Source organism: Cyprinodon tularosa, unplaced genomic scaffold (assembly GCF_016077235.1).
Source record: "Cyprinodon tularosa strain WSP-4 unplaced genomic scaffold, ASM1607723v1 ctg102, whole genome shotgun sequence".
Lineage (NCBI taxonomy): Eukaryota > Metazoa > Chordata > Actinopteri > Cyprinodontiformes > Cyprinodontidae > Cyprinodon > Cyprinodon tularosa.
In genome coordinates this window covers 497,882-519,191 of record NW_024037805.1, presented here as the reverse complement: position 1 = coordinate 519,191, position 21,310 = coordinate 497,882, and the positions used below count along the sequence as shown (strand labels likewise).

Genomic DNA, 21,310 nt, shown 5'->3' with positions numbered 1-21,310 from the left:
TGGTGAAATTAGGGGTAGACTTGTCAGATTTCAGCAGAAATGTAAGTTTATCTTTATCATTTTTTCTTTTACGTTTTCCAAATATAACATCAAGAAATATCAATGTTATTTAGAATAATTATTGCTCCAACTACATGGCTTAAGCTGGGCATACACTCTACGACTTTTTTCAATCGCACGCAGCTACAGCTCACACTGTACAGGGTTGCAGGGTTTCATCGTACAGTGTGAGTTCACATCTCATGATGTATGTTCTCACACTGTGTGGCCCGACACGGTCTACCTGCTCACACTGTATGTGTAAAAACCACGTCGTGAGATGGCGCTACTCCGACTTTATCCGGAGGCCAGACAAGTAGAAGAGGAATATGAAGCTCACTAGAGCGAAATGCGCTGCCTTGACAATTTGTGCAATTTTGTGCTTAAAGCCCTAAAAGAAAAGGCGACAACATATTTGAACAAAGACATGGCTAAGCAAGCGTGGCTACTATGGTCTGTCAATTTTACAGAAAGAACTCCATTTCAGTCGCACCTCCACCATGTTTCTGTGTTTTCGTCTGAGAGGAAGAGGAAGAAGGGTCCTTGTTTGCCTACTGAGCGATTTGCTAACGGCCGACTTAATTTCATACATGTTTGATTTTCTCCCAACCTCACGAATCCAGATCGGGAGGTGGTCGTGAGAGGCTGATCGCCCCTCGTTACCCCCTGTACACCACACGATGCACAATCAGGCTGAAAGTCGGCCCGATGGAAAAATTCTCACAGGACTGGAGAATCGGTCCGAAAACAATAAAAAATCATACAGTATAAGCCAAGTTTTAGAACCTATTCAGAACCAAACCAGTTTGCCAATCCTACCATCTGTGCTTTCTAGATCATCTAAAATATACCTACAAATTGCATCAAAAAAAAAGTTGTATGTATATATATATATATATAAATATATATATATATATATATATATATATATATATATAAATATATATATATATATATATATATATATATATATATATATATATATATATATATATATATATATATATATATATATATATATATATATATATATATATATATATATATATATATATATATATATATATATATATATATATATATATATATATATAAATATATATATATATATATATATATATATATATATATATATATATATATATATATATATATATATATATATATATATATATATATATAACTTATCGGCAATTATTTGGAATCCTTGAAGAACAGGCCTTTATAGTACTAAAAAAAAGAAATGAATGAAGTGGCAATTTGACCAAGGTTGAAAATATCCCATCACAACTTCTTTCAAACAGTAGTAGACTAACTTTCCTTTGCTTTCCAACACCAAGTCTCCATTGTGGTTGCACTTAGCTATGGCATTACTGGCTTTGTTTTATTCTCATCCTGAAGTAAAACAATAAAGAGCAGCCACTGAAACCCAGCACAACAACTTAACAAATCTAAATCGATGCCAGGAAGACCATAAAAGTGGGATGGAGGGTGGTTGGGGTGGGACCAATTAGCCCACTGTCCAATGATACATTGGCCATACTCTCCGCTGCCATGCTGACTGCAATTTATTGCCTGCTACAGGGACGCATCACAAATATGTAATGTAATCCATCTCATTGAGGGTGAGTGGAGCTGCTTTATCTCTACCAGAGAGTTATGTGAGGTCAAAGCCTTGTGCGGGGGTTAACATAAACAAGAATCAACATCAAACTAGGAGGCTGTGGCGATCAGAGACAAGACTCTAGTGTCAGAAAAAGCTTGGTTTACCAACTTAGGTTTACGGTTTGTAAAACATTACTTAATGCAGTTTTACAAAAATCTATTTAGCTGAGGCAAATAAGGATATTCTATGCCCTAAGGCGGCATCATGTGGGCTTAAAACTATTTGCATTTAATTGTTGTAAGAACTTCCTCTACCTTTATGTAAAAGTAGCCCTAAACAGCCAAAAATATCAATAAATTGCCAAATACTGTAGCTACACCCTGTTTTCTCTTAGAGTTAAAAAAAAACAACAAAACAAAGGATATCGACAGGGTGAAACTAAATTTAGCTCTGAAACTCAGCAGGCGAAATATCCCAGCAGTGCAACAAGGGGATTTTTGTGGCAGTTAGACAGGTTATGCTAAAATTTTGTAAAATGATCAGCCTTTATTTTCACCCTGCTGTCAGGGAAAATTAGTTAATGTTTTTCAAATCATCATGAACAACATGACCTCTGTAGAATAAAAGGAAGAAGGTGCCAAAAGCCTTAAATCATATATTTTAGTTTATCACAGTTCAACAGCTGTGTGAAAGAATGAAAGTAGACTGCATTCAATCTGTTTTTACTCTCAAAAAAGATTGATGATCGACCAGGAAAACATAATTGTCATACTTTAGACAAAGCACCATTTTCAGAATACTTCATCCTGGGATATAGTCAAAAGCACAAGGAGGAAAATGGAAAACACCTTAATACGAGCTTCCCAGAGAGGCTTTAAAGAGATGGACAGAAGACTGACAGCTCCAAGTACTACTAAAATACAAAAAGAGTAAAAGGTTTTTATTCAGGCTTTCTTTTACTAAAAATCCTTCTTAATCCTTATAAGACACATGGACACGCATACCTTTCATTTTTCTTTCTGCTTGAGTTGGTATTAAAATATGCCTGACACACAGCTGCAGGGTTTATTTTAAGCCTGCATTGGAAACATACAACTTTCAAATCGAGATGACAGTTCCTCTATCAGTGTGCGCCGTGGCGAAAACCCTGCAGCGTAGTGTTTGTGTGACCCACCTAGAACAGTGACGGTCGCCCGAGCCGTACGAACGGGCATGGTGAAGATGGAGCAGGTGTATTCGCCCTCGTCAGACAGCTGCACATCAGAAATTGTGATGACAAGCTCAGTGGGAGTCGAGCGAAGCAGCTGGATGCGGTTATCTCTCAGGGCTGAAAACAAAGAGGAACAAGACATCAATAATTAGAAATGTGCTTTATGAATTTTTAAGGAATATCTAAGAGCTGTTATGTAAGCATATCATTTTTGGCTTCTTTAACATTACTTCAATCCGTAGATCTGTAGCTGTTTTTGATGGCAAAAATGTGAGACACATTGCTTTTTTATTTGTCTAGAGCAGCAGTTTTCATTACACAGGTTAAGAAGAGTTCAAAGGAAACCAAAACAGTTAAGACTGAACAACCTTTTAAGAAGAAACATGATGTGAACCAGAACAGTGAGCCTTGTAGCTCTTTTAAACACCCGAGAGAGTTTGCTGACCTGACTCCCCCTGGACTGACTATTCCACAGCTTTGGACTGAAATCAGCAAATACACAAAGTCCCTCTGTTTCTCAGTTTAGTCAGACAGGACCATGTCGAAGAACTTGTTTAGACTTTATTTTTTAGATTTTTAATTAGTTCTTTATAAGTTATTGTTGCATATCCATTCATACCTGTATTTCATTGCACAATCCCATTTTTAAAAAGAATCCAGCGTTAAAATCAGAGCTAAAAGGATGTTTAATTCCAATAATCTCTTTGCATCTTATTTTTTGCTGCAGGTCTTCTGCTTGCTTGATATTAGTTTGAAAGTTTAGACCCTTTCATACTGTAACATATGCAATTTAAACTGTGCTCGCACAAGTTTGTCCTAATTCATTTTTTTTTTACCTCCCTGCAACACATTTCTTGCATATATATCACTGTCGCTGAATTTACACAAGTGCCATTTGCAAGATATACTCAGTCCATGTTTCTGAATATTTTAATCAGTGATTAGCTCGGAAACATAAAATGTTGATTAATTAACTAATACTTATTAGCCAAACTGGTTCACTGAACTTTCTCAACTATTGTGTGTAAATGGAATGGGAATACGCTAATCTTTTATATATCATAGTGACTTGGAAACTGCATAGATGCTGCATGAAATCAGGCCTGAACTGCAAAGATTTAAAATACGAGGGGACTAAACTGCACAATCGCATTTATTTCTTTTAATTATGCTCATTAACTGGTCGTGTTGCAGGTGATCTAGAAAAACTGCTAAGCAAATTTTAACACATGCAAACCAGTTTGGTTCCACCCATTAACATCAGCAGATTTTGTGAACTACGGGCAGCATTTCAGATGCTCCATAAACATTATTTTACATTTTCATTTTTTTATTATTATTTTTGTCCTTATAACCTCCCTCTCAATGATTTTAAACACTCAGAATTTGCCATTAATACTGAATTTCTTTAGCTTTTTTTTTTTTTTACATTAAAATTAAACACTTTTATTTTGGTGGGAGTTGAAAACAATGCTGTATAGTTCAATTTTTTTTTTCTAAAGACATTCAAATGAACAAAGAAAATATTAATATATATGGTAAACGTATGAAAAAATACTTTGCAATAAATCAAAAACTATGTTTTTGATAACACTCAAGGTATGGGTAAAAGAGAACAGAGAGAAGAAAACAGTGAAGGGTTCTGAAATGATAAAAGGTTGAAAAAAAAGGAAAAATACATATGGAAACATGAGGTTTAAAAGAGTGAAAAACTGGAACTGGCGGAAGGATGAGGAGGAAAAAAGAACTCACCTAAGGTAAGAAAGATGATGTAAAACCAGAGGATAAAAACTAGTAACAGGAAGGAAGGATTAAGGATATATGAAATGGTAATAAGGATGAGATTTGAAGGGAGGTGGTAAAAAAAAAAAAAGGCACGGAAGGCGTAAAATTCAGGAGGAGGAAAGATACAAGCTGGAGGAAGGAAGGAAACAAGCAAGCCTGGTATCCAGCGATGATGATAACTGCTAAAAGGAAAGAATGCAAAAGGATGCACAAAATTTGGATCCTAAGTGAATGACATAATGGAGGAAAAAAAGAGTAGAAACAGAGTGGCTGAGGTGTTTAGAGCATTAAAATGATGTAAGAGTGGAGGATGAGTGATCTAGATGAGGTAAGAGCAGCAAAAAATAGCACAGATGTATGCTCCTGCAAAGCATGGGAAGACAAAAAGACTGAGAAAAGATGCAAATTGAGAATGAGAGACAAGGGAAAGTGTGTGAGAGCAAACAGAGAGAAAAAAATCCAGAGGAAACATAAATAGCAAGGAGGATAAGGAAAAAAACCACCAGGGATGGGTGGTGGCGGCGTAGGGAACAAATGAAAGACATAAATGGCTTTGTCATCAATAACATCCTGCCATGAAAGAGAAAAAGAACATAAGCTACAGAGATAGATGATGATGAAATGCTACGAAATAACATCTCGTTTCCGTGATAGCGTTGACCTCTGCTGTATTTGGTTTGTGTGAATGCTGCCTGTCTTCTTATCCGCTCACCCTGTCTGCCTCTATCTACAGAAGATGTCTTCTGCTCTGACCTGCTGCCTCTGTGAAGCTACAGTTCATACATCTACACAGTCCTACTTAAAACATTCTCAAAATAATGCCTGGCTGAGCGGAAGCCCGGCTGCAAGAGAGCAGGCTGTGTTCAGACAGAAAGTAATGTCATAAATATTGCACCCCATTTAAAGTTATCATGCAATAACTTTTATAGCATCAACAAAGATTTGCACTTAACAGACTAAATGTGTCAGTTGGCTTTATTCAATATTTCATGGATAAAATAAAGATGGTATCTTGGGGCTTTGTGATATTTTCTTTTTATTTGTGGAGGGAAAAAAGCCCATTGTCCATACAAAAGTTAGCTGAACGGACTTTCCTCCTTCTCAACATGAAACACCTAAAGTCAGTGAATCATTAAAAGGAGTATTAGACTCTCAAGAAAACACCTTTAAGAAGGGAAAGGAGTCTAACACTGATTATTTTTGACAGAGGATGACAGGACATGTGGGAATTTACAGAAATAATATATTTTTAAACTGTTAATTAAAAAAAACAAATAACAGTTTATCTTTATCTCAAATTGGAGAACTTTACCTCTGCATTTAACCCATCCCCTTGGGGAGCAGTGGGCTGCCATTGTATGGCACCCGGGGAGCAGTGTGGGGTTAAGGGTCTTGCTCAGAGAGCCAGAGCGGTAGTCTGTGGGGCTCGAACTCAGATCCTCAGGATTCCAAGCTATATGCCGTAACCACTAGGCCGCAACTCCCCACTAAATTTATCTCTGCATTTGACCCATCCGCTTTGGGAGCAGTGGGCTGCCATTGTATGGCACCCGGGGAGCAGTGTGGGGTTAAGGGTTTTGCTCAGGAACCCAGAGTGGAGGCTGTCGTGATTGAACTGGGTACTTGCAACCTTTTTAAAGGACAAGTGCACTGCTCTAACCAGTAGGCTTATACTCCCGAATTTAACATCTTTTATGTTGTGATCAACTCCCATCAAGACTCTTAGATAAATTGTTATGCCCCCATCCATTTTCCCCTCACGCTTAGCCCTGCTGGGGTCAAAGGGATGCTGTCTACGGCAGGGTACACCCTGGACAGGTTGCAAGTTAATCGCAGGGCAACACAGAGACAAACAGGACAAACAACCATTCAATCACACCTAAGGAGAATTTAGAGAAGCCAATTAACCTAACAGTCATGTTTTTGGACTGTGGGAGGAAGCCGGAGTACACGGAGAGAACCCATGCATGCTCAGGGAGAACATGCAAACTCCACTGCAGAAAGGACATCGAACCTGGAACCTTCTTGTGGAAGGCAGTGGTGCTACCCACTGCACCCCTGAGCAGCCCATAGATTGTTATTGGCTTTATGAAAAAAAAAATCTATAGAACTAACTTTAATTGGGTCTACTATTGATTTCTTAATGTAAAAATTTCTTATTGTTTTTATCCACATCATTTAACTAATTATCCTGGTCTCCTCTACCTGCATGATTCACCGACATCATAACCCCCCTGGGTTTCTGTTGTTATTAGTTTTTATGTGCCACCTTAAGATCAACAGTGGTCTCCCTCTTGCCTTCGCTTTGTTAACTTCTTTCCACAACTTTTTGTTTCCCTGTGGTATCAATTTAGCGAGACAACATGTCCTTCAACTGCTGGTCAGTAAGATGGATGAGGATCCAACTTTCTTTTACCAATAGTTCAGTGAAATCTGAGAGAAACTAAAATAAACATCTCTAAAACTCATTCTTAGAAAACTTAAATGAAAAGTAATGACTTTAGGTCATCTAGTTTCCATAGCAACCTTAACACACCATCTACATGCCCACTGATCATTAGGAAGGCAGGATTAGAAAAATGTACAATAATAAATATGAATGTATGGAGTTTGCTGGATGTTACAGGAACTTTTAATTGAATAATAACATTCAATCAAAAAGACTATTTTGAGGGTTTGGGATGGAAACATACTAGGTGAGAATCTTTGAAAAAGCACCTTGTGTCCCTGTTAAAAATGAAGGATCTGTGATGACGCCATTCCTCACCTGAAGGGTCTGGCAGTCTGGTTTTGACAGCATCACAAGTTAACAGAAGATTTGGTTTGTCTATGAGTTTTTCAACAGGATAATTATTCAACACATTAAAAACAGAAATAGCTGTTATAAAATTAGTCTCCTGTAATCAACCTCGTTCTCAGAGAACAGCCATAAATTGAGTTTAAGAGAAGAAAAGAAAAGAAAAAGCAGCTGCTGTTGAGTGAGACAAGGAAAGTAAATAGAAAAACAATGGGCTGATTTTTTTTTAACTTCTTCTTTGTTTAATATCCAATAAGAAAAAGGTTCCCTTTATCATCTTAAGTTTTCGCAGATGTCTAACAATCTACTGGAACAAAGTTAACATTTAACAGATGTCTAAAACCTAATTAATACACTGAGCAGGTATATACATTAACAACAATAAATTATTCTCCTCTAGACTGAAGTGTTAAATGTTAAATGAAGCTATGTGCCAGAGGATGACTAATACAGATACATGCTCAAGATAATTGTTTTGTTGTTTTCCAAGCTTAATGTTTTAATGACGTTGCTGTAAACAGCTTTATATAGACTAAAAAGTGGATGGAAACAGTTTGTTCATGTTCAAACTGGAATTAAATTCCACAAGGAGAACTCTCACATTTCACATGAGGTAAAGACCTATGGAGGACCAGCTCTACCATATATATTTCTGTATTTATTTATAATTATGTATAGATATATGTGTATATATATATATATATATATATATATATATATATATATATATATATATATATATATATATATATATATATAAAAAAATAAATAATCATACAATTAATTGCCCCCAAAAATAAAATAAACAAATAATGGTAGGTAGAAATTAAATTATACGGTCAGACATAAATGTATATATCTCTTTTAATTAGCTTCTTTATTTATTTGTCTGTTATAACCTTCAACTTTATTTATTAATTACTTATTATTTTAAGTATTTATTTATGTGCATGTTATATTTTTCTCTGTTTTATTCTTCTTTTGTATTTTTTTACCCTATTTATTTCTTCAATGCTATTTATTTCTGTCTGTCAGTTTTACATTTCTGTCTGCATTTCTGCCTCATTATGAAAATGAGGAAGGGGCGTGTCTTAGAAGGTTAATTTCGGCCCTGTGGTTGGTTAGCATTTTACTGCATGTGTTTTTAAGTTTTGAGAATGCTGACGAATATTCTGGAGAGATTAAGTGTTACGTCCTAAATGGTCATTGCTCATTGGTTAGAGAGGCTCATCTGCTTGTAATTCATAAATGAAAGAAGCCTGTTTGAGAATATAAATAGTCACAAGATGGGCGAGCTGCAAAGCCAGCCCTGCGACTGCTATATAATGCTTCCTATCTGTTTGTCTTTGCTCATTTTTTATTTGTTATCTTATGGCAGAGCTACATCTGTGTTTGTTTATCTCTTTTTAGTCTCTTTATGAGTCTGTCCAGCTGTCTTTTTGCTCCCTTTTTGCACACATACAGACACACCTTTGTTCCTCCTGGTATATTTTCAGTTATTTTATCCAACGCTACTTTATCTTAATGCCTTGTCGCCACACAAGGCCAAAACATTAGTCTTCATGAGCTACCCACTCTGAGTGGGTGTGTGAGGCACACATTGACACTCACACATATCCACCTGCTGGACCTTGTGCTCAACAGTCCGTCTCCTTTGTCTACCCCTCATCTTTACTCACTCCTCTTTCTTCCCATCCCACTTCTTCGTCATCTTCCTCGCTTACATCTCACGCATTTTTAATCTTTTCACACCACAGGCCTCTTCCCTTTTTTCCCTTCTTTTTACGGTCTTTCTTCTTCCATTATTAACGATGTGTGGCACTTGCACCTACAGGTGTGATGGATTTTGAGAAATGATAGCATATCTAGTTACAGGGGCATATCGATTGGGGGGGTCTGTGAAAATTGCACACGTGTGCTTGTGGTGTTTAGTCTGATGCAGGCAAGGTAAATAGTCTGCCAATAGGTCGTGCTCTGATGTTTGGCTTTTATTTCGATGGAGAATGGATGTAATGAATTTCTGAGCTTGAATATCAACAGGATTTATGGACACGACATGTATGTGGGGGGGGGGGGGGTACATGGCAGTTGTTTTTAGGTGCATTGCTTTGTTAGAAGTGAAATTTAATAGTAAATATTCATGCAAATGTGCGGTATATTGCATGTTTGCATTAATATATAAATATATTCAAGATTTATAGACATTTCAGAAAAACAAAAAGAAAATGAACAAAACAAAAGTCCAGCCAATTTCTATTGTTGTAATTTTTAACACCCAGTCAAGCACATCTTCTGAAGCGAAAAAAAAAAAATGTTTCTGCTCATATCGTGGGACGGCTGTACACAGAAGAAATGTTTTGCACTGTTTACTTGCAGCGAGGAAAAGAAAGAAATTATTTTTTTTTTTGTTTTGTTGTTTTTTTTTTTGTAAATCTCCACATGTTATGTAGAGCACTGGTCCCCAGTCCTGGTCCCCGGGCCCCAGTATCCCGCATGTTTTACATCTGTCTGACCTCCAGCACAGCTGATTCAAATGACTGCCTCTTCTGCATGCAATTAAATGATACAGAAGCCTGTTGATCAAGCTGCAGCATCAGGGAAACACCTACAACATGCAAAACAGTGGACCCTGAGGAGGAATATGTAAAGCACCTCTAATGTGGAAAAACACAGCAAAACACTTAGAAGATGATACTCCTTTCAGGTGAGATTAAAACTCCACTTTTTGGTTTCCATGTAAAACCCTGTGTGCAACATAAAAGTATTGTGTGAATCATTTAGAACATGCACAGCATTCTTTATCAGTAATATATACATAAACCACTGAATAATTAACAAGATAGCATTATTATCTGAAAAGTTTAAAAAATGCACTTTTATTTCAGAGTTAGTGTTTAATAAATGAAAGTTACATCCTTTGGATCCTAAAGAGTCCAGCTCTTTTAAAGAAACCATATCCTAGGGGGAAGATTGGTGCAGGATGCAGAAATTTGCCCTGTAACTGGAGGGTTGCAAGTTTAAACCCAAGCTCAGTCCTGCTCAGACATTGTGTCCTTGTGTGACAGCGTTTAAGTGTAGGTTGTAGAATCCTACTTGCTTTATATGTATCAGTTTAATGGGGAATAAGCGCTCTTCTTCTGAGTGGCTGGTTATATGTTGCTAGCTCAATGTACTCAGTGCCAGTCTGTGAAAGCTGCACCAAAGGTGAGTTGCATCCTTCAGTACACAGTAGAAAAATGTTAGCAACACAAGGAAACATATTTTTTTACTAACTTAAACAAACAGCGTGTAATGGCTATTTAGTAGATGAGTCCTTGGCACCAATTTTTGTTAATATTGGAAAACACTTCATGTGCTAAGTTAAAAGCTAACATAATGCTCTGTTGTAGTGTGCTGAGTGAAGCTGAGCCATTGCACTGATTCGAACCCCAATATGTTCTCCTTCAGGTACATCATTTAGTATTGTATTCTTCATTGTATATTGAAAATATAAATATTTTACTGTTATTAGTAGTAGTCTAGTTGTAAAAAAAAAAGGGGGGGGGGTGGTGGTCTATTAACCTAAAGCACTATACTCTAGGTTAATAGACTTTATTACAGTAGTCTATTACTGTACTGTAGAACTTACAGTAGAACTGCAGTCAGTCCCTGGACGGGCATGGCTATCACTGTCCCTACATAGTTAGGGACTAATGCAGAAGACAAATTTCCCACTGGGATCAGCTTCATAGTCATGGTAGGACACTTCTTTGATTTATTTATTTTACTTAGGATACTATTAAGTACACAGCTTTCCAAATGTTGAAAGAGCAATATTACTGCCATTACTGTTAATATATAGTAGAAATTTAGCACATTCAGTAATAAAATGTCACAGGGGATGGTATGGGGGATGGTTTTTAAGTTTTTTTTAAACTCGAGTACTGGTGATTAGTGCCAGGCTGTGAAAGCTGCACGAGTGTGCCGAGTGAAGCTGAGCCGTTGCACTGATTCAAAACTCGATATGTTCTCATTCAGGAAATCAACTGCCTAATCACCAAGAAACTCCTCGTCTTCATTAAAAAAAACTACACAAAGCAGAGTCGAGGGGTTACTTGGGCCAGCCTGGTACAGTGGAGTGAAACAGAACCCGGTCACTCATAGGCTAAACACTACACCCTCAATGCTTACTGTTGGTGGTCAGAGGAACCTGTGAACAACATCTTTGCTTCTGTCAGTGAGCTCCAAGGCAGCTGTGGCTATGATGCAGCCTGCTGCCATCAGTGTATAAATTTAGCCTAAATGCCTTAAAGTCGCCTAACTTAAAAAGGTGCTGCATAAGAACTTGCCATTTCTGAAAATGTGAACCAAACTTAAAAACTTACTCTTTTCAACATATTTGAGCAAAAACAGTCTATTTCTTTTTCTTAGGAAAGTGCCTTTAACTCTGGAAAAGTGACTAAGCCTTTTTCTTCATATGTACAATAATTCATTGCTATGGCTACTGAAGCTCTAAGATCCATCTGTTAACCAGATTAAAAAAACAAAAACAAGATACTACTGATAAAAAGTTTGAACTAATTAAGTGTTTCATAGAGACAATGTTATTTCGGAGCAGTCTGGTCTTTGCAGCCTCATTTCCAGCATTGGTGCTAACATATTTTATGGATAATTTTTGCGTTTAATCATCCCGCTGAAAGCCCAGGTGCAGCTCATTTATGACTCATGGAGTGAAAAATACTTTGTTGTTGCAACTGTCCTTCTTTGCAGAACTGAAAACAATGTTTTTCTTGTTGTTTTTTTTAAGCACCTATAAAATACGGACAAAAATATCTCATTTTATGAATGTCGAAATCCACTGTCTAAAATTAATATTTAAAAGCAAAGAAGCAAAGTTCCAGTTCACTATTTCAGAGAAAACTACTAAGATCACTTTCATTTTGCATGTTAACCTTGAAAAGGCTTTCTTCCTCAATCGGTTGTTCCTTCTTATATTTTCCTTTCTTTTGTTCTTTGGTGAAGCTGAATTGTGCTGACATTACGAAAGAAACAATAAGTTGCTGTATTAGAACTTTATCATTCAACTGATTAAAATAACTCTTCTGTGTCTATATAATTCCACTAAGGCAGCCTCAGTGTTTTACAGATTCCCCTGCAGAATCTTTTCTCAAGTCAAGCATCCCTATTGTTCTTCTGCTCTGTCTAATTCATCTTTGCTGCTTTTTTGAATGGGAGATTTAACCTGTCACATGCATAGTCGGTGTGCACATTTTGTGCTCTTATGCACTTATGCGGGCCAATCTCTGTCTGCCATGGGGGCTAGTTGGCAGATAAGATAATGAACCATGCATCAAGTCAAGAATGCACGTGAGTGGAAACATTAATCATGAATTCAGCTTTAGGCTTTTTGCAAGAAACCTGCCAGGGAGTGCATGATAGAGTCAAACTTTAAGCCTAACCCAAAGAGCATTAATATTTCTGTGTGCTAAAGAAATAAGGAAAAGACTTTTAAATCTATTTAATGAGGAAGAGTTTGAGCCCCTGGGGTCATTCTTTTAAAGCAATGGGCAGAGTGAAAGAGAGGTAAAGGAAACCAGGGATGCAGATGCCAAATAGGTAGTGCTCTTGAATGTAACACCGATAATGTCCTCCTTAGCTATTTCTTCCTATCCCTGATGCACAGATGATTTGTTTAACAGTAACTAAATATCTAAATGGGTTTCAAACCCTGCCGAGTTTTTCATTGAGTTTAAATAAAGACTTCTTGTTCAACCACTGTCAGTTCCAGTAAGCAAATGACTGACAAAGCAAAAACAAATATCAAGCTCCAAACCTAAACATGCCAGCTCATACACATTTTAACATGCCGTCTCCATAAATCCTTATTATATTCAAGCTTAGAAATTAATTACATCCATTCCAAATTTAAATAAAAGCCAAATATCAGTTTAATTCAATTCAGTTCATTTATATAGCGCCAATTCACAACACATGTGATCTCAAGGCACTTTACAGTTCACCAGATCATACAGTCAAATTGATAAGATCAGAGTGCGACATCAGAGCACGACCTATTGGCAGATTATTTACCTTACCTGCATCACTCTAAACAGAATAAGCACACGTGAGCAATTTTCACAGACCTTCCAATCAATATACCCTTGTAAGTAAACATGATATAATTTCTCAAAGTTCTTGGTTATAAAAAAGTAAAAAAAAAAGACATAAGATTTTATATTTAGCTCTATTCAGCTTCTAAACAACTCTGATAAACTGTTTCTGACATGTCTCCCCACAGCATGATGCTGTTTCACTAATTGGATGATTTTTTTCTTTTTTATAAGGGCGACTGATATTTTAAGTACTCTCTTCCATACAATCAAATCCATTAAATTGGAAATATTGTTTGTCATATTAAAAGCAAATCTTGGTAAATAACGTTTAAAGTCGTAGGGAAATGGCTGTTCCAACCGTTTCTGAATTCTCCCGAGTGGTGTCCGACTATACAGGATTGAATAAATTGAAGGTCGTTTGTCAAGGGGGTGGGATTGTTGTGACGGAAGGTTCGCAAGCACATTTGGTTGTGGCCGATGTCTCGTGTTCCCAATGGGAAATTCCATTGGGACCAAGTAGCACTAAATTGGTGACTTAGAAACAACACTGTCAAGGAACGCTATGGACAGAGGAAACATGCAAGAGGAGGAGAGTTTTGTGTCGGAGGTCGTGGATGAGTCTCCTCAGTCATACATTTTTTATTTAGAGGAGGAAAGCAGGGACGAAGATGCTGTGGAAGAGGACGCCAGGGCGGCAGAAGCTTGGTTTGGTGTAGAAGGCTTACAGCCGTACATGGTTGAGCCCTTGCCTCGCAAGTCTGCCAGTTCTGTTAGCTCTACGCCTGCTGAAGACCAGACGTCCATCCCCGTGAACACTGGGACGGAACTCAATGGGAAAGGAAATTATTCCTATTTCTTATTTCAACCGTTGCGTATATTAGCTGCGACATATGAATCAAGATGCTGTGATAAAAAAAATTAGATTGACAGAGGACCGTTGATATATGATTGGCCAAATTTAGGTGTACAAGCTGACGTATAACTTACTGACCTGCATAAGATAATAAAGCAGAAAATCATTGTAATTCATAGAAAAAAGGTTTAAAAACAATTCAAGTGTAATTGAGTTGTACAATGTGTTTAACTTTGTTAATTGAGTTAATCTGTTGGGAGCTGGAGTAGTACCATCTTTCTCCAGCAGAGTCCGCCGTGGATCCTCCTGAGCAGAGCCTCCTGCACAGCTGCTGCTCATTACCTTCATCAGAGGACCCACTATATAAGCTGTCTTCAAACCTTGCCTCAACATCGCAGTGTTGTAACCAGTTGGTCAGCGCCTAAGCCTAGACTCTCTGAGTATCTTTGTGACCTTGAATCCAGCCAGGATTCTAACCGTTGTCTCTATCTTCCAGGAAACCAGTGTCTCCTCTGTGAAGCTCTGGAAGAGCTAACCTGCCGGGCCAACCCTCTGAGCCAAACCTGTGGAACCATTGAGAACTTCTATGCAGCTCAGGACTAAGAGCTGGGAAACCCAAAGCCAAGGTCTGTTCATTTCTAGATGTGAGACGCTGAAGCAGCAAGCGGACTCTGCTGATCAACTCCTCTCCAGAGCCAACAGTGACTCTCCCAAAGCTAACCTCAAGAACCCTCAAGGTACAAACCAGAAACCCCCAAAGTCAAGCTCCTCTGATTCTTCGCTAACTAAACTGTCTCCCACGCAGACTCCAGTGAACCAGTTTTCCCAGGCCCCGAACCTGAACCAGTACATTCTGTGTGTTTGTGCAAAATAAACTCTGTTAAATCTTTACTCCTGTTTCCGCCTCAGTGGTGTTCTGCATAATTGGGTCCCCTTTGAGTACCCATCATGACATAATCATGAAACAAATTAACATTTTAATGTCATTCTAATTGATTGAATATGACTGTAGTGTAAAGCTTTCAAAAAGTCAACCATAAAGTTAATATTTAGTGTTATCTACTCACTGAACACATTGTTCTATATGTTTTTATTGCTTCCTAAATGGGAACGTGTGAAAGTGAGACTTCTTGTTGGTTCCTGTTTGACACGTTTCCAAGAAAACAAGATTAGTGAAGTAAACAACTTATAGATGTTCTGTCAGCTCATCCAGTGTTACCATGGACCTCTTGTCTCTTTTCTTTCACAAAGTGCTCTTCTTGCTCATCCTGTCAGTTTTTGTTGGATGGATTGATGCTCTTTTCATGGTGGTAAATTGAACAATGCTATGTGAAATGTACCATACACCGGATATTGTTTTATGGTGTCACCGTACTTTAAAGTTCTCCACCTTTTTTTAACCTTACAGCTGTCTCCTGAGTTTTTTGGTCTACATGATCCAATTTGTTCACAGATTTTCACTAACACACCGGTTAGTCCTTTAAAAGAAAGGCTTGCACTTGATAATATTTAAGGGTATCTGTTTAGATGGGACTAAAAGCAGTTTTGTATAGAAAAGAAATAGGAAATCCTGTATATATTCCTTCCATTAAACAATCCACATCAAAAAAGAAATCAGATCTTCTTTTTTTTTTTAAGGTAAGATGCCAATACTGGGCTGGTGTAGGCATTCGTTTTCCTTGTCAATGGGTGGGTTGAGACTGTCTGAACGTGCGGGCATAAGAGTGGGTTGTGACTGTGTGCCTGTGTCTTTGTCCAGTTCGGGTCCCAGGTCCACCCTCCCCTATTAAATTACCTACCAGTGGCTGACCTTGACCTTCCAGTGTGATAGTTGGCAGCCATAGCTGTCTACATAGGTGTCTACTAGCTTACCCCTGGTGGCTACTTGATGTGGCCTGGACTCCCAGCTCTAAGGGTTCCCTTGGGTCTTAGGTGTCTGGAATTATAGCTGGATCTGCTCCAGCATTGTTGGCTGTCAGGGGAGCCTCTGAGCTCGCCGCTGCATCCCCTCTGCAGTGTGATTGCTGGGAAAAACCTTGAGGCTCTGTTAAAGTCTTCCCTGCGATGGAGGATGGAGTTATCCCTATGTTTGTTGGGTTCCCGTCTTTGGGTACCCTTTGGATGTCTGGGATTCTAGTCTTTCCTGTGTCTGCCTCTGTACCCAGGGGAACAGCTCATTGATTCCTCACAACCTCAATAGAGCATTTTTGTTGTTTTTGTTAATGGAGAAACCTTACTTATATATAAGCAAACCCACTGATATTTGGATCTGGGCGCTTAGAGATACTGTACACATGTTATGGTTCTCCCCTTTTGGACCTTTAGTTTTCAGTTATCTAAGTAATTCTGTTTTGTTGATCTTTGGTTTTTTTTCCATTTTGTGTTATATTTAAGCAGTCTTAAGTCACTCTCTGTTCCCCCCTTGTGCCTGTCTCCTTTCCCCTAGCTTCCTTCTAGTCACTTCCACCCACATCTGCTCCATATCAGTTGATTACCCCAGTTTTTTGTTCTGTCTCCCACATGTACTCTCACTGTGCAATTCTTCAGCGCTGGTTGCTTGTTGTTACTCGGCTCCCCATTTATGTTTTCTCCGGACGTCTCCTGGTTTTTTGGGTTGATTCTTAGATATTGTTTCTGTTGCCCTTTGACCACAATAAACCCACAAGAACTCATCTCTGCCTCCCTCATTTCTGCGTTTGGTTCCTCAACCAACCTCCACCCTCATGTTAACAACACATCTATACAGATAACAACTACTGTTGCTGCAATAAATAAGCCTCCTCTATTACATAATATTCTGTATGTTTTATCTATGTTATCATATATGCATTAGTTGTTTGTGCCTGTGATACCTTTTCCATTTCAGTGACTACTGCATTTGAATAGATTTTGAATAATCCAAAAATAATGTCCGAAACTACATAGCATTAAAGTGAAAGCCACAATGCTCCATTTGAAGAAGTAAATCTGTAGGATTTTTTTCTTTGGCACTAAGAGAACAACTCTGAATGCTCCACTATTAGATAGGACATGAAAAAAAGGAACCAAAAAAGCTTTTTTAAGTAATCTACAAATTTTATTTTAATGATTTATTATTCAAGGTATCTTGATTATGTCCCAAAAACAATCTCAGAAAGAAATAGCTGTGTGTTAAATAGGTTTATAGAAAACTATAGCTTTGATAATCAAATCTTCGCTTGAATGTATAGAGCTTCTGAATAATTTTAGGAAATTTAAATCAGTAATCCATGAGCTAAGAAGATGTAAGAAATAAATGTCCATTACATATCAAGTATAACGTCTTTTTATCTGTATCTGTTGCATGTTGACTTCACCTGAAACTCATTATTCTCCAACTGTCTGACTTCTGGTCCTGTTGCAATGGCTATTTTTACTCTCTATCAACTTCTTTTCCTCTTGCCTCGATCTTTCTCATGCTCTTTCAACTTCAAGGAGGGAGAGAGGGAATGTATCCCAACACATACTGGGTGCACATTCCCCGTTTCATCTGCCTCCTGTCTACTTATGCCGTTCCAAGCAAGTTTTCCTTCTGCCAAGAACTCTCTTAAATTCAAATGTGCATTATTGGCACAACAGGCAAGAAACCTGTGTTGCTGAACCAAAGTACATCAGTTACAGACTGATATTTTCATATATCTCTCTCCATTTCCCTTCCAGCCTCAACATCTCTTTATCTCACTCTTTAGTTGCGCCTCAATTTCCATTGCACATCTCCCTCCTGCTTCTATCTCTCTGTCAATTATGATAATTGATCCAACCTTCCCACCTTGGTGAACCCCTCCTTTTCTTTCTGTATCCCCAACACACAACTCTGTCTAGATTTGTTTTACATTTCAAGCATTTAGCAAAGACCCTTTCCAGAGAGAGACTGCGGCTCTTCTTCCTTCTATCCTTCGCTCCCACACTTCGCCTCCTTTCTCCCATCTGCTTATGAATTTTCTCTCCAGCTCCCTAATTATCATGCCTTTCCAATAGCTGATTGGGGTTGAGTTACTGCAAGCTTCCCCTGATCCCACTGTACTCGCTGATCTGAGGGTGCAAATTGATCCCAAATCAGTGATCCAACTGTAAAACACTTCATAAACACACTTCCCAATCAGCTATACATATCTTATCTTAGCTTTTTCATTTGTCTCTTTTAGCCCAGTTTGTTCAAATTTTACTTAAACAAGGTTATGCAAAATCAATGGAAAAAATTGTAAATACAGCAAAAAAAAAAAAAAAAAAAAAAACTTTGCTGAAAAAATATGAACTGAACATTCAAGGAATTATTTGAACTTGAAGTTGAAGAAAGAAATCTCCTGAGAATTGTCTTCACTGTCGGTAATATCCAGATATAGAAATGGTACATTTTAAAAAAATAAATATGGCAAGGATAATTTAATTCAGTATATGAATTCAGTGCAGTTCAAAATATTTTTTCTCATGTCCCTGCAAAATAAGTTGACTGCTCACAGAAAGCTTTATTCTAGCATATTACAGTAGTAGCCATTCTACATTTTCCCACTTTCCTTGATGGGCCCTTGGCTGGTTAAAATCTTTAAAATCTAAAAAGAAGTGTCATCTCCTGGTTAGACCCTGTCATTGAGTGAAAGGGTGCAGTCAGAGTAAAAAAATACGCACGGCCAGGAGAAGGAAAGGTTCACTCCATTGGCTGGAAGATGGCTGCCATTTGGCTGGCGTTTGACTGGAAAGGGCCTGGAGTGCTACTGTACATTAAGTAAGGTGAAAATTGTGATGTAGTATGGCAAATAAATTACAAATATTTTACAGTATAAAAAGACACCCCCCACACAACAAAAAAATACATGAAGAAAGACAAATGGCCTTTATGGGAGCACTCTTTGGAACCATTGGATTCATATCTGATTTAGAAACACATATGAGATTGTCTTAAAGCAGATTTCTTTAGGTGAAACAATTAGGATTGGGCCATTAAGACCTAAAAATATCAGATACGAATCACATAGGAGCAAAATATGGGATTTGGGTCACTGCTGAGTGGATGTAACGTATGATAATGCTTAAATGCTTACACCACAAAATAACCTAATGACCCCCCCCCCCCCCAAAAAAAATAAAAAAATACAGTCCTACAAATCTATTAACTCTTGTGAATTCACAGGTGACAATGGCATAAGTTGCAACTAGAGGGCTGACGGTTGAGATCACAGGCCATTTACAATGTTTATGCTGTTGTATCCATCTAATTAAAAACTGCTTTAAAGTTTTATTTTATCTTTCTTCAACCTTGGGGGTGTTTTGCTCAGTCACTTTCAGCCCGCTGGTCCTGGACATCTTTATACTGACACATTCACGCAGAGTTAAAGGAGATTTTTTCCCCGTTTTGTTTTAACTGATGTGCCTTTATGACATGGTTTTTGATCCGACTGGCTTTGATAACTAGAGAGGTGTGTTCACTTCCTCTAATTATTTTATGTTTAAAAAAGAAGATCCTCCTTACGTGGTACATCCTAATTTATGCAAAAGGTTACTTTAAAGGCAAAAGTTACATAGATTCCTGACCTCAATTTCTTTGAAAAATTTACTATTCCCCAAAACCCTTCACAGTGGCATGCCCTAAAGGTGTATGTGCTAATTATACAAGGGAGGAAGGCATTTTAAGGCTTTGATTCTGCAGTTTGGTCCACTGTCTGCTATCTGACTGTTCCCACACACAGCTCGCAGTAGGAGTTTGTCTCTGTGAGTCTGTTTTTCTAATTACAGCAAGTGGAACTTTGCACAGGTCAATTTATAAATGCGCTGCATTAAACATGGTCTGTCAATCCTTGAGGAAAATTTTGTTTTCCAAAATTAAATGTATCAGTTATAGGTGACCCTAACAATTTTAATAATATATCTATCACCAAAGACAGGTTTAGGTCAATACCTTACTTTCTTTAGATGATCAAAGATTAGCATTATCAACTATTACTTCTAATTTCCTACAGGTATAATTCCACAAGCTGCTCTTTGAATTTGCAATGACAAGGTAAAGTTTCGTACAAGTAACACTAATATTTGCTGGGGGTTTTTTTCCACATATAGGCAAAAGGAAAATTGATTTTGTCCTCTACCATTGATAACATAAATGTGTGCAGTTTGTTAAACTCTACTGGACCTTTAAACAGAATATTTGCTTTTGGTCAGATCAAATCCAGATGTGTTGGGTGTAAATCAAGATTAAATTTGTGGAAAAGGCTCTTGTTGCAACTGTTAAGTACAGTGTTGAATCTGTGATGCTGTGGGCCAGCTTCTCACACCAAAGCATAAAGGGCCTTGTTAGAGTGTATGGCGAAGGGAAATTTGTGATGCACCAAGAAATTTTATAGGAAATATCCAATCATATTCAGAATTCAAACTTCTGAAAGGACACTAAATATAAAATGATTACATACTGTTCAATAAATGATAAGTGTTTTTAATTAAGAGCAATTTTCATTTGAATGTGCTTTACTGGAGGCATCCATGACTGTCAAAGAACACTACTCCCACCTACCCGATTGTGACGTCACGGTGCAGTAAATGTTGGCTACATATTACGTGTTTTTTCTCTGGCTGGAAGTTTGATAGCAAATCGTCCCTCTTCAAATTGGCAATCCAACATGAACCTGTCCGTGGTGGATCATGAATTAGGAAGGTGAAATAACAATCCTTTTTTTTTTCCTCTTTTAAACTACAGCTCTCACCAATTTCAATGGTGAAGTCCTCTGGAAATCTTCAATAGTTGTTGTCAATTGCAGATGTGTCTAGTAGTTCCCATTGGTTTTACTTGTAAAGGGGGGAGAATGACGCTAGGCTTACCGCACCGTGACGTCACTGCTGGAAGATGTCAGGAGTGAGAAATGGCTGCTCCCAGACTCAGGTGATCGTGACAAAAATTATTACTTTCATTTTTTTTACAGAT

At 37.7% G+C, this 21,310-nt stretch overlaps 1 protein-coding gene across 4 annotated transcripts in view; it reads right to left on the bottom strand.

Moving 5' to 3' along the window:
* cadm3 (cell adhesion molecule 3) overlaps positions 1–21,310 on the bottom strand; it is a 185,440-nt gene that overhangs the window by 73,820 nt on the left and 90,310 nt on the right. For all 4 annotated transcript variants that reach the window (XM_038279259.1, XM_038279267.1, XM_038279275.1 and 1 more), the window contains exon 4: positions 2,820–2,972. In XM_038279259.1, the coding sequence (XP_038135187.1) occupies positions 2,820–2,972 (153 nt within the window). The remainder of the gene's footprint in view (positions 1–2,819; positions 2,973–21,310) is intronic.